The sequence below is a fragment of the Columba livia genome, chromosome 1, assembly GCF_036013475.1.
Source record: "Columba livia isolate bColLiv1 breed racing homer chromosome 1, bColLiv1.pat.W.v2, whole genome shotgun sequence".
Taxonomy (NCBI): Eukaryota; Metazoa; Chordata; class Aves; order Columbiformes; family Columbidae; genus Columba; species Columba livia.
Window position 1 is genome coordinate 112,852,483 of NC_088602.1, and position 13,556 is coordinate 112,866,038.

Here is a 13,556-nt window from a genome sequence, read left to right on the forward strand (position 1 = left end):
GGATGAACACGTGTTTGAGCGTCCTTATCTAACGCAGCTGCTTTCCGAAATCAGCACATACGCTGTTTCCTGCATCAGATCTGAATGTTTAGAACTGTAGAAATTACTATAATATTCTTCAGCGTTCTCACACAGCTAGCTCACATTGCTCTTTTAAGTCTCCTTTTATTACACAGCAAAACAAAGACCTGTCACCCTTTTCCTTCCTCCGTTAAAACTGAGAAACTAGTTAAGAATACAAAGATACTTTAGACACAACTGAAATGAGAACAATCTATTAGTGCACAGTAAGAACATGCAAATGGGTTCTGCAATGTTTAACATCACTTCTAATCAGTGTTAAACACATTGCAGGTGATAATATTTTGCTATAACACGGACAGTGCTAAAGGATACAATGTACATAATAAGCTACAGATAATAAAGCTGAAAAAAGTGACAATTTCAGAACATAGTATTTTCATTTCAGGTATCAGAAACAAAACCAGCTCAATGGTTCCATTCTACTGTATGACAAATACTGAAGAACAAAATTTCAGTCTTAAAATACATCTTAAAGTAGGTATTTTCCTTCAAGGAAAAAAGGCACTATAAATAAATTACACTACAGTGAATTTGCCTGAACTCACTTTGTTTCTGTCTTCCAGCCTTTAAGTCAAATAAAACAGCATAAAAACTGTACACGCTCTTAACAGGATAGTCGATCTTTTATAAAATAAGTTGTCTTCAGAGATGTCAGTTTCACAACAAGGAAAAACCAAGCCTTGTTGCAGTCGCTATTATAAAATATATATGTATATATATTTATATATGTTTTTGTTTACTTTTACTTTTTTTACTTTTTTTATTTTTTACAAAACGTGTATATTAGCTTTTGCACTTTTTAAAGAAACTTGGCTAATCTAATAACTTTATTAAAATAAAAGCGATAAATACTTCATGTTTACAATGCAACATGTCATACATCATCAGCTGGCAGAGGAGGTATGTTAATCCTTGGTCTTGTAAAAAAAGCTATCTTCTCTCTGTGGTCAAAACAAGATAAAAAGGAAGTCAATCAGATATATGCCTACATTTTTTTCCCCCCAAGAACATGGTTGCTTTACTCTGGTTAGTGCTTAGCATTTGTTACTCACATACTGGTTTATTGGAGTACACAAAACTTACAAAAAAAGTTATTAAACCTCACTGTATACTTTTGCCAATGCTTCCTTGGACATAATTACTGTTTGTTTTGCTTTATACAACTTATTGAACATCATAATTCACTGTAAAAAGGTTTCACAGGACAAGCCCTGCATAAGTCACTTCTGCAACTCCCAATACACTTGTACACTGCAATAATGTCTACAACAAAAAAAAAGGGGGAGAGAAAAAGAAAAGAGACAGCTTTCAGAGTCATCTTTTTGCTTCTTTATTGAGCAAACAGTACATGCAGTAAACTAAGTGTCATAAAAAAATGAATGCGTGAATATAAATGGCAAGAATTTCAACAAGGAAGACAGCTTTTGTTTCATTTTCTACATCTCATTTTATCCACTTCTCCAGATCTTTTTGACATCTCAGTAGACAAGACATAAAACTCCTCCTCTTACTACCAGAAACATAAGATGTAAAAGCAACCCTAAAATTGCTATTCCTCTTACTTCCTTCCCAGGACAGATTTTCTATTTCACTTAAGTATTGTCTGTAAAAAAGTTCTAAAAATCTAAACACTGGATGAAAGAGTATAACACAACATGGTAGCTGAGCTGTCCTCCACAGCTACGTTGCACTAACATTTTCTTACTTATTTTCTTACTTAACTCCTAATGTTACTCTCTTAATAAACATTTTAAAAAGATGTAACACTAAAGTAATAAAGCCTGCCTGTGAAACTCACATTCTTTATCAATGCCACTTGTACACAAAATCAAGGGTCAGAAAAAAATCTGAAGCTAAGAGAGGACACATACCATGTGAATGCAGCTGAAACTGGAAAAGTAGTCCAAAGCAAAGGCTTAATGAAGGAAAGCTGGAATGTTACTGAGTAATTTTTAGTGAGAGAGTGTTACTAGTAATGTGTATGTATTACATTAAACGAACTATTTATGCCCACAGGCTTGCACTGAAGAACTGACACATCATGTGAACTTAATAGTAAGTAGGCTAAGTTGAAAGAATCATCTCAGGTATGTGTGTGCTTGAAGACTTCTTTTTTTTTTATTTCACATGTTTTAGAATTGCAAGACTGCAATTTTACCTTAGTTTTGGCTCTCTGCACTACAAATAAATCAAAGAAAACTCATGTATCCAAATCTCTAGATATAGTTAAAAATTATTGGCTATGCAAAAGACACACTGAATTTAAGCTAAGTGCTTTAGAGTGCTTTAACTTCTCTAGTGAACTGTTGCCATGCTATTGCAGTACACATCACCACTTACCTAAAAGTCTGCACCTGAATAGGCTCCTTCTGATTTTGCCCACGCAACTGGTATATTTCTTTTGATGCTTTCTTTAGCATCTTTTCAGCTGCTTGCTCTTGGTGATGTTCAAATTTGGTCTGTCTGGTCTGAAAACAAGAATATACTGCTTTAAATGGTCATGTGCATAAATAAAACACAAGAATACCTAGGTTAAAATAATGACTTTTTTTTTTTTCCCCACTCATCGCAGTAAAAACACAGAAGTACACTGTCTGAAATAGCTGATCATTTAAGAACTATGAATTCAAAACACAGTATTGTTTCATTTCATAATGAACTCCAGACAGATACGTACTAAATTAATGAAATTCACTGCAAACAGATCTGTCAAACAAGACCTTAAAATAAATTTAGGCTCACTCTTCATTTCCAATAATCCAATGGCAATTTTGTTTGTTACGCATTTTTTCCCACTTTTTGCCTAGAACTTCTTTTTTCCAAGAAAAGGAAAAATCATATATTTACAGAACCTGACAAACACTTGCAAAAAATGAAATATCCAATCAGCAAAATTTCTTTCAAAGATCAGAAGTAAGGGAATTAAAGTTCCAGCAATAAATATCTACTAAAAAACCACACCAAACCAAAAAAGTGCTACTGGCAAATAGTGCCATTCTCCATTAATTGTCTTCAAATAAATACACAGTTTGGTAATAATCCAATCATTTCTATTGCACTAACTTCAAGAATATTGAAGAAGCATTCAATTGTTTGAAGTTTTGTAAAAACAGCTCTTTAGACATCTTGTCACAATCAAGAAATTTTGAAACCAGAAGTTTCTGAACAAGTTGATCATCGCTTGTCTCCTGTTCCCATACCTGCCTCTCTGCTTCCTTCAACAGGTTCCGGAATCGCTCATCTCGAAGGACCCAGTGGGGTAGATCTGTCTGCCCTCGGAGTTGGGCATCTTCCAGACGCTGTCTCAGCTCCCTTAAAACACATATCTCCTCGTTCAGCTGTCTCTGTCTAGTTCTGGATGCCTGGAGATCCAGCTCCAGGTCTAAGGATGTCCTCGCCATAAGCTCAGCCAAAGGCGATCTGCAGGACTGCTGAGTTATTCGGATTCAAGTAAAACACACAATATATTACTCTCGACATGGTACACTGGCCAAATATTAGCTATATAGAGCATATCTTTTCCATACTTTATTTACACACAAAGTTTTGGAGAGATTACTTATCATCCCACAGTGAAAGGCTAACTAGCTGTACGGGTCTTCTGTACCATATATCAACTTTTTAAATTAATGCTTTCTACTGTCCCCTTTTACAGACTCCTTCTGGCTTATAAAAACTAATTCAAGTTTACAGACTAAACTTTCATATTATACTGATAATAAAAGGATGCAATATGAAAAACTCATACCTGAGTCATGACATCAGAAAATACTGTACCGAGTAAGATTCCCCTGAAAGGGTTTTTATTCTATATTGGTTTTAAGATACATTCTGATTCAAAATGGGATGTGTGCGTCTCTACTTGCCGACACTATCAATAGATTAACTCCTGCTGACCAGGTTAAACCATAAGCCATTTATACACACGGCATTAAATGACTTATCTGCCCTTCTCTGCCCACCCGTTCTGTGGGGTGGCAAAAGAGTGAAAGGAGAGTTTATAACCTATTAGTTCCCGAGTATTTGGGCCTCAAACACTACCTTGCTCTAGGCTGCATAGGAGGGGAGCTGGACGCTTCACTGCTACATTCACACACACTTCTCCAGCCCTGCACCCTGAATCATAAACTAGATTTTAAAGATTTAACAAAGTCTACATCTAAATCAACACAAATTCAGTCCCCATTAAACTAACTTTTGTCTGCTACACTATTTTTTCTCCTAAGTAATTCTTCACAACTATATTTCACTTCTTTATATCTACCTTTTAGCTGAAAAAAAACCCAAACCACACCTAAAACACGTACATACCGCACCCACTACCCCCTACATTACCGAAGCCTCATACATTTCCTAAAAACATGAGAATGTACGTGTAGACATCTAAAGCTTAAGAATAAAAGTACAAGTGTCCTAGCAACTTAGTGAAAAGTAAAAATTGGTTTCGTAGGAATACCTGTTTATACCGTAGAGTACGCCTCTCCAATGTATTCCGGACAAAAGGTGACTTCCTTGGCAGAGTAGAACTGTCACTGTCACTGCGATACAGCTGATCAGAAAAGATATTGAAAATACAGGTTGCTTACACGGTCTTCTACATTAAGAAATCTGGATTATTTTTTTTCTTTTGCACTTCAGATTCAGTTTTAAAACTGTACTGAACCTGTCTTAAGCAACTGCTTTTTTTCAGCTTTAGTTATTTATAAAGATTTGTATATAATAATACTCACACTGTACAGATACAATAACTTAAGAAAGCTTAAAAATTATCAACGTTTTACAGCTACATTTCATCAAGCATTCTACTAAATATCCAAACCTAAAAAAATATCCAAACCTAAATATTCAAACCTAAAAAGGGGGAGCGGGGAGCTAAAGGCAATAATATTTCTTCCTTAACCATTTACTGTCATGGGCACAAGCAATACATTCTCCCCCTTTTTGTCCCCCTCTGATTTTAAGTAAACACAGATTAAGTGAGGGTGTTTAACCATCTCTTCCTTTTTGCACTATCTTGGTTTTGGCGTGTGAGCATGTTTTACTGCATTCCCTGCAACATAAACAGATATGGAATCCAGAAATCAAACTGAAGAATTCAAGTTGGTCCACAGACGTATTGAGTGCAATGTAAATAAGAGCAAAAATCAAAAGATCCTTGGTTTAGGAAAAAGCATAAAAGTTAAAAAAATCGTCACTGCATTTTCAAAGCCAAGCTTATGAAAAAGTACAATTAAAGCTACGCGTGTTCTACCAATATTGCAAAATCAATACCGATGTATAGATCTGCAATAGCGTCAGCCAACTGCTTATAAGCCTTTTGGTGCTGAGCAGGGCAGCCGCCTCACATGCACTTGAATGCTGTTTGCCGATCCTCAGTTATTTGCACCAGTGCACCCAGGAATCCCAGGTTCCACTGTAATGGGCATCCTACAACTTACACGCTTGACAGCAATCAGAGTCCTGAGAATATTTATGCAATAAACATAACATTATGCACTCAGTCCCCTTTCCCAAACTTTAAGTACCTGAAAGTTAAACTTGACTTCTAAGCTATTTATATGCCTCATTAGACAGTGCTGTACCTCTGCAAAATCAATCACCCTAGCCTAAATTCTAAGGCTGCCAGGAAAGAGAGCTTAATATCTAATTTATTGTAGATTCTTAAATTTTAAATGAAATAAATTCAGGTTTAAGCTCCTAAAAACAAAAAGAATCAGGGGAACTCTTCCCCACTGCACTGATTAAATTCAATGACAGATTGTTCATTAGTATTAAAAAGTGGTATATGTTTCTTAAAAATGCAATAAAGTCTTCGGAAGAAATGATCAAAAACGTACAAAATTCTTGTGTGGGGGCCCCTCCCTTCCCTTCTCTTTAAACCTTACTCACTCTGCAAACATATTGACTTCGTGCTCCAGGCGAGAAGGTCTGGGAACGAACAATAGTGCTACTGCGAACAAAAGCAGAACCCCGTGGCCGGCGGCTAGTTCTCTCTTTTGGAAGAATAGCAACTTCTTCAGGAAATAGATCCTCAGTGTTAGTTTCCTTATCCACCTAAAATTTCAATGAAGGAAAAATTTTTATTTTTTCCTTATTTTCTCTCTTACCAGAAACAATCAGACATTCAAACAATATCAGAAGTGAACCTAGCTGGCGGCGCAAATTGTTTAAGTTTTAATGAGCACTGAGAACAGAGGATGAATCATCTCATTTTTTAAAGTTTTAAAACTAGGTCATTTGAAATCATAAGATTACCTTTCAGAAGTGTTCTCTGGAACAGTAAGAATTACGTTATAACATGAATCATAGCAGCAGAGCACAAAGACTGCATTCAGCATTGGCAATTGGGCATTAACCAAGCTACCACCCGATCTCCAGCCTCAACAGAAGAAAACTCTGTCACCTGTCAACAAGCAAGGTGACTCTGAAGCAGCCACTTTAAAGCTGGAAGGAGTCAAATGAAGAGAAGAAACTCAACAAAAGGGAAGTGAAACACTGATGAAACAATTATACAAGAACACTCAAATATTTGGAAATACAGAAAATATGCTGCTCTAGCAAAGCTTCCAAACTTGGAGATCACTCACTCCCCAACAGGAGGTGTTACCTTCCCTAAAGACAACACAAGCAGTCTGCGCTCCTCTGCTTCAATGGAACTGTGCTGATTTTGGTTTGTTCAGGATTATTTTCAATGTCTCATATCTTGAATACAGAAGATTTTAAATACATCAGTTTCAGCACAATTGTTCTGAGTGTTTGAGCTGTATTTATTGTAACACTGAAACAGCAATGCAAGTCTTAACACTTTAAGCTTCTTTCTTTGCAATTCCTTCAAAAATTCTTACTTCTAAGAGCACTGGAATTTTATCATGTTACAATTTTGGGTCAACACAAAAACTGATACGAGTACATACTTACACATTAGATAAAGGCCACAATAAAAGTAGCTTGCCTTTTGATAAAATAAGCTAATTCTGTCCAGAAATAAATAGAAAGCAAACAAAAAAACACAGCCCTAGAGAAGGCATTTTTAAAAACTCAAAGGCACATGCTGTCATGAAGGTGGTGCTCATAAAAAGTTGTTACTGTGACCTCTGATTATCTTCTCTCCTGATCAACTCCAACTCAGACCCAACAGGCCTCAGTAACACACTCTGTGTACCAGGCAGGGCGGCAGTTCCCATGCTGCAGCGTCTTCTCTCACTTGTTACCTTTAGTGGCGGAGGCTGCACGTTCGCAGAGCTGTACTGGCCGGCTGGAGCTGCGAATACATGTCCTGCTAACGCATCCCCGCAAAACGGCTCTGGATAAGGAGGGCTGGTCTGGGTGCAGTTACTGCAGCCACTGTCAACAGATTCCGCTTGCCAACTCCTGAAATCAGAATATCACAAGAATTTTGTAGGTATTAAAAAAACAAAACAAAAAGCACATGCAACTATGCATCACATTTATGTATTTCATTACCCAGGTCAATTTATCATTTTAGAGTACTACTTCTCCAATAAAAATACAGAATGTTGAAAGGCATAATATATCCCACTTGCATTTCTGCAAATGCACAGACAAGCAAATACACTTAATGTCAAAAAAATAATAAAATAAAATAAAAATAAAATAAAAATAAAATTTTAAAAAATCACCTTCCCTAATTTTCTTAAAGCTCATGTTCTGGTCTTTATAGCAATACTACCAAAACAGAAACAAAAAGAAAAACACAACTCACATAACAAACTGGGAGTATTATTAATTATGAAATAGCATCTAGTTAACCCTGAAACAATAAGAGCTGTGCTGCATGTTCACTCCATAAGCATTGCAATGTATTTCTTTCTTTGACATTTTCTCATGTCACAACAATGTTTTTTTTAGTACAGTGCCATTACAAACCCATCACAGTTGCCTCCCTGGCAAAGTTTCTGATCACAGAATCACAGAATGTCAGGGATTGGAAGGGACCTCGAAAGATCATCTAGTCCAACGCCCCTGACGGAGCAGGAACACCTAGATGAGGTTACACAGGAATGTGTCCAGGCGGGTTTTGAATGTCTCCAGAGTAGGACACTCCACAACCTCCCTGGGCAGCCTGTTCCAGTGCTCTGTCACCCTCACTGAGAAGAAGTTTCTTCTCATATTTAAGTGGAACCTCTTATGTTCCAGTTTGTACCCATTACCCCTTGTCCTGTATTGGTTGTCACCGAGAAGAGCCTGGCTCCATCCTCGTGACACTTACCCTTCGTATATTTATAAACATTAATAAGGTCACCCCTCAGTCTCCTGCAAACTAAAGAGACCCAGCTCCCTCAGCCTTTCCTCATAAGGAAGGTGCTCCGCTCCCTTAATCATCTTGGTTGCCCTACGCTGGACCCTCTCCAGCAGTTCCCTGTCCTTCTGGAACTGAGGGGCCCAGAACTGGACACAATATTCCAGATGCAGTCTCACCAGGGTGGAGTAGAGGGGAAGGAGAACCTCTCTCGACCTACTAACCACCCCCATTCCAATACACCCCAGGATGCCATTGGCTTTCCTGGCCACAAGGGCACAGTGCTGGCTCATGGTCATCCTGCTGTCCACCAGGATCCCCAGGTCCCTTTCCCCTACACTGCTCTCCAACATGTTGTTTCCCAGCCTATACTGGAACCTGGGGCTGTTCCTACCCAGATGCAGGACTCTACACTTGCCCTTGTTACATTTCATTAATGTTTTCGCCACCCAACTCTCCAGCCTGTCCAGGTCCCGCTGGATGGCAGCACAGCCTTCTGGCGTGTCAGCCACTCCTCCCAGATTGGTGTCATCAGCAAACTTGCTGATAGTACACTCTATTCCCTCGTCCAAGTCATTGATGAATATATTGAATAGTACTGGTGCCAGCACCAACCCTTGAGGCACTCACTAGATACAGGCCTCCAACTGGACTCTGCCCCATTGACCACAACCCTCTGGCTTCTTCCCTTCAGCCAGTTCACAGTCCACCTCACTACCCGATCATCCACTCCGCACTCCCTCAGTTTAGCTGTAAGGATGCTGTGGGAGACTGTGTCAAATGCTTTACTGAAGCCAAGGCAGACCACATCTACTGTTCTGCCGTCATCTAATCACCTTGTTATATCCTCATAAAAGGCTATGAGTTTGGTCAAGCACGACTGACAGAATGTCTTCCCGCTCCCCAAATTCCAAGTCCTCTAAACTCACCCAGCTATTCAAATAAGGTTTGCTCCTGTTTGCACGTCACCATATACTAACATAATTTGATACTCATAACACAAACAGGGAATAGATCTTGGAATAAGAACCTGCTGTTTCTCCTGCTGCATTTCAGACTATACCCATAGTTTAAATAGCACTCGGCTGTTTGATCAGATATTTAAACTACTATTTGTACCTTTCTGATATGGCTTCTGCTTGATCTTCCTTTCTTTCCAACTCCAGGATTTCCTCCTCTGTGTACTCCAGTTTCACCCGCTCTTCTGCCAGCTCTCTCTCAACAGCCTCCAGCTGGGCAGTGGTCCTTGCTAACAGGGCTGTCACCGCATCCTGAAAGGTAAACTAGATCTCAGATAAAACCATTCAAACAAGCTATCATATTTAATGTATATTACTCAAAGAAAACAAAATATGTTCCCCAAAAAAACCCAAAACAAAACCAACAACAACAGGAAAAAAAAAAAAAGAAACAAAACACAAATAAACAAACAAAACAAACCCACTCAAAACGTCTGTCCTGAATCTTAGTGATGAAAAAGTACACACTGTTCCACTAACGCAACTTCTCACAGAAACAGGCTTTACCTTACTGTGGAGCATCATCCAGTAAGTTAGGTGAGAAAAGACCTCTGGAGGTTACCTAATCCCATGTCCTGCCCAAAACAGGGACAGCTTCATAGCCACATCAGGTTGCTCAAGGCCCAGTCAAGGGCCAAAATATCTCCAAGCATAGAAATTGTACAACCTTCCTTGACAATCTCTTGAAGTGCAATGGCAGAAATTTTAAATGAGTTTTTGTTAGTTGAACTGGAAGTGTGCATACAATATAGACAGAGAACTATTTCAAGTCCCTGTCCAGACACAATTTAGCTTTTAATTACTCTTTTGAAATCCAGCTTTTGCCACAAGAGCTAAATTAAGGTATTGCCTTCTGTGCACCTCAAAAACAAACCGCACCTGTGATAAGACCACCACCAACCACCCAGCACAGCAAGCCAAAGAAAGTAAACAAATCACTCTTTCAGAGCCATACTGTTTTAACTGTAGTTACATTTCCAGAAGACCGGGGAACACTTTCTTCACATTGGTTTTTGTTCTTTGCTCTCTGGGGATCTGAACCCGTGAAGATCTGAACAGAATACCAGTGAAGCTGCATCTCACCCGAACTCTCTGCATCAGTCAGGTTTATCTGCGCAATGCCCTGTAAACAGTAAAAAGCATAGACCACAATATAATACACTGCAGAACAGACATATTCTCATTTAAAGAGTATTTTACTTATAATGTAAAAAACACCACTACTTTATAAAATACTGATAGCGTAACTTAAGAAGAGACAGTTTTGCTCTGTTGCGTTATGACATTTAAGATACTGAATTTCTTGCCTCTTGCTCACTACCCAGAAGAGTCATAGTTGATATTAATTTTTTTTAAGTTGAAAAAAATAATTTCCATGACTGATGTAGATATGATAGTTACAGATGTCAGCTTTTAATATTATGTTCAATAAATGCTCTCAATGACATATTCAATTTCTACATTTGCTTAAATTATTATTACTTTAACAATATTGCTTTAACCTGCTTCCATTTGAGAGAACTATATTCTGGGATACCCTTCTGTTCTCTGATCCTCAGAGGCATCTTCCACAGGGGGAAAAAAATGTTGCGTAAACCAATTCTATTTTTTTCTGCCTGTTTATAATATATGTCAGTCAAATGGGCCATAAAGCCATTTTTCCACTTTCCAAGCCATCTTTACATCTCCCAGATTCAGGTGAAAATAGGTTTAATGGAGGCTTCCCACTGAAAGTCTTCCCAGCTTTAAAGTAGCCCTACTCCATCAGACAGTGCTCATGTAAGAAATTTCTGAGTGGTGTTGACCTAAACCAAAACCAGCCGTTTTAAATCAGTTCACATACTGGACCTAGCAATGACTTTATAACAGCTAGCCTGTTACTGGTTTTGGCTTTATCCAGCTATCTCTACAACCTGTTAATTTTTATGCTCGTGGACCTGCTAAGAATGTTTTTATTAGGCCACTGGAAAAATAATGTAAAAATTGCGTTCATCTCTCACAAACATGGAAAGGCAGTAGGAAACATAGAAACTGTATTCAACTTTAAGCAGGTAAAGAAAGAGTTAATTAGAAAATAATAGTTAAAGAAAAAAATAAATTTATTGTTTTTCCAAGATGAATGTTCCCTGGGGCTCTGTTTGAACAGGTGTACAAAAGCTGATGGAGAAAGTTTTTGAGGCTAACAAAATAATGTCATATCAGGATACAACATGTTACTGAGACAGTCATTTTAGGTCCGTATACTGAATGCTACAAACAGATATGCCTTTTCTTTCATATATGAAACAGAGATGTCTTCTAATTATCTGTTACACTTGTTCTGACACAATGTAAGGAAGAAACATGTTAAAAAAAAAAAATCACACTTTTGCATCAGAGTTGGAAAATGTTTAAGACATGCTGGGTTTGGTTTCAGGGTTAGAGAGGAAAGCTGTTTTCCAATCACCAATATTGGAAAAAACATATGTTGACTCTTAAGATGTATGAAGCAGCTAAGAAGGCAGCCCAAAGACACGAATTGGCTAACTGGCTAGAAAATCACCATCAAATGCAATTAATAATTCTCAGTACTGACAGGACCAAGGTAGGTCTGCTAGTGGGCTGTTCCGATGCATTTGTTAACAACTTGGATGGCAGAACATTGAAAGCATTTATGTATCTCCCAGTGTTGTGAAGCAGAGGGATTTTAAAATGTATGAGAAAAGGATCAACGCTTAAAATGATGTTAAAAAATGGGATGGATGTTCTGAAATAAAACCATGAAATGCAAAAAACCAAATGTTTATACTCAAGAAGAATAATGCAAATAAATTAAGACACGGGGAATAATTGGTTGGTCAGGGCTGCAAAAGATCAGGAACTGGGAGTGAAACAGCAATGTCATGTGACTGTAAGAAAGGCAATCGCATTTCTTTGATGTTTTAATTTGAGCCATATATGCTACTCATGGAAAATAACAACCCCCTTGTCTCAACATTGATGGGGCCACCAGGGAAGAAATAAATCAATTTAAAGAAGCATAGTTTCAGAAAGCAGAAAAAGATCCTTCAGCAAGGCAGGGCAAATGAGTAAAAGGTTGAGGGAGTGGAAAGACCATCCCACAACTTCAGTAGATTTACTTCTCTTTAAAAATGAAGTTTAGAACTATTTGCCAGAACATTTCTTTCTTCCCCCCCCCTTTTTTTTTTCTTCATTCCCTGTTATGTACAAATATTTGTGTAACTTAGCATAAACACCAGCCTGGCTTCTACATTTAGGAAAACACTAAACTGACACAACCTAATCGAAAAGAAAGCAGTTATCAAGAACTTCAGAAATATATGGATGCTTAAATAGACAGAAAAAACTGTAATCTCAGTGGAAGAGATTTTGAAAGACTATAGTAGAGGCCATCACAGGTAGCTCCAAAGAAAAGTAGCAAATAAGCATTTTCTCAAATTGAGAAGTCATTTTCAATTTACAGAAAAAGATGGCAACAATCATGATGTTTAAATGTGTACTTTAATGCACCTGCCTTAAGAAACTGTGACAGAAACTACGGCATTGTTTCTCTCTCTTTTTGAGTAGTACTGTTAACTTACCCTAAAGTATGTTACCAGCTACTGTAGACAAAGATATTTCTGACAAACTACAATAAGACTATGAAAGTGAAAAAAATTCCTAACAACATAACCTGGAGACCTGTCTCTTTGTTGCGAATTCATTAGTAGCAGTTAAAATAAAAGCACCCTAAACTTACATGCACTTGTGTGAATATAAAGATGCTTTACACTGAAATAGCCTATTCTTCTGGGAAGCTAAACAGTCATTTCAGTGTAAAGCGTTTTACACCAATATACTCAGCCTGCTCTTGAGATGCTTTCTTTTTCTTCATGTTCAAGTGCAAAAATGACAAAACTTACTGTGGCAGACAAGACCTTGGGTCCACTCCTGTCAACATTAAGACCGCTACCTAGTTTTAAATGTGGACTAACAAACATGCATTCTTCACCAGATTTGCTCACATGAACACCTCTTATCCATAGTCCAGTGCAACAGTGAGATACCCGTACCTCTTAAATACTTTGACAGGCTCAAAGAAAAATGTCACTAACCCATTCAACCCCCTCACTGAAATGCCAGGCCAATCACTTCAAAACAGCAAGGGCATCAGCCCCAAGGCAGATTTATTTAAGCTTATTTATATTTGACAA

At 37.9% G+C, this 13,556-nt stretch overlaps 1 protein-coding gene across 7 annotated transcripts in view; it reads right to left on the minus strand.

Moving 5' to 3' along the window:
* Positions 1-803: 803 nt before the first annotated feature.
* Positions 804-13,556, minus strand: part of WWC3 (WWC family member 3) — a 101,552-nt gene continuing 88,799 nt past the window's right edge. For 2 of the 7 annotated variants that reach the window (XM_065073481.1, XM_065073495.1), the window contains exons 16-23: positions 10,319-10,486; positions 9,464-9,615; positions 7,296-7,455; positions 5,974-6,138; positions 4,541-4,633; positions 3,285-3,515; positions 2,425-2,552; positions 804-1,025 (exon numbers count right to left, since the gene is read on the minus strand). In XM_065073481.1, the coding sequence (XP_064929553.1) occupies positions 959-1,025; positions 2,425-2,552; positions 3,285-3,515; positions 4,541-4,633; positions 5,974-6,138; positions 7,296-7,455; positions 9,464-9,615; positions 10,319-10,486 (1,164 nt within the window). In that variant the 3' untranslated portion in view covers positions 804-958. The remainder of the gene's footprint in view (positions 1,026-2,424; positions 2,553-3,284; positions 3,516-4,540; positions 4,634-5,973; positions 6,139-7,295; positions 7,456-9,463; positions 9,616-10,318; positions 10,487-13,556) is intronic. The other 5 variants (XM_065073514.1, XM_065073484.1, XM_065073505.1 and 2 more) reach the window with 3 other exon arrangements.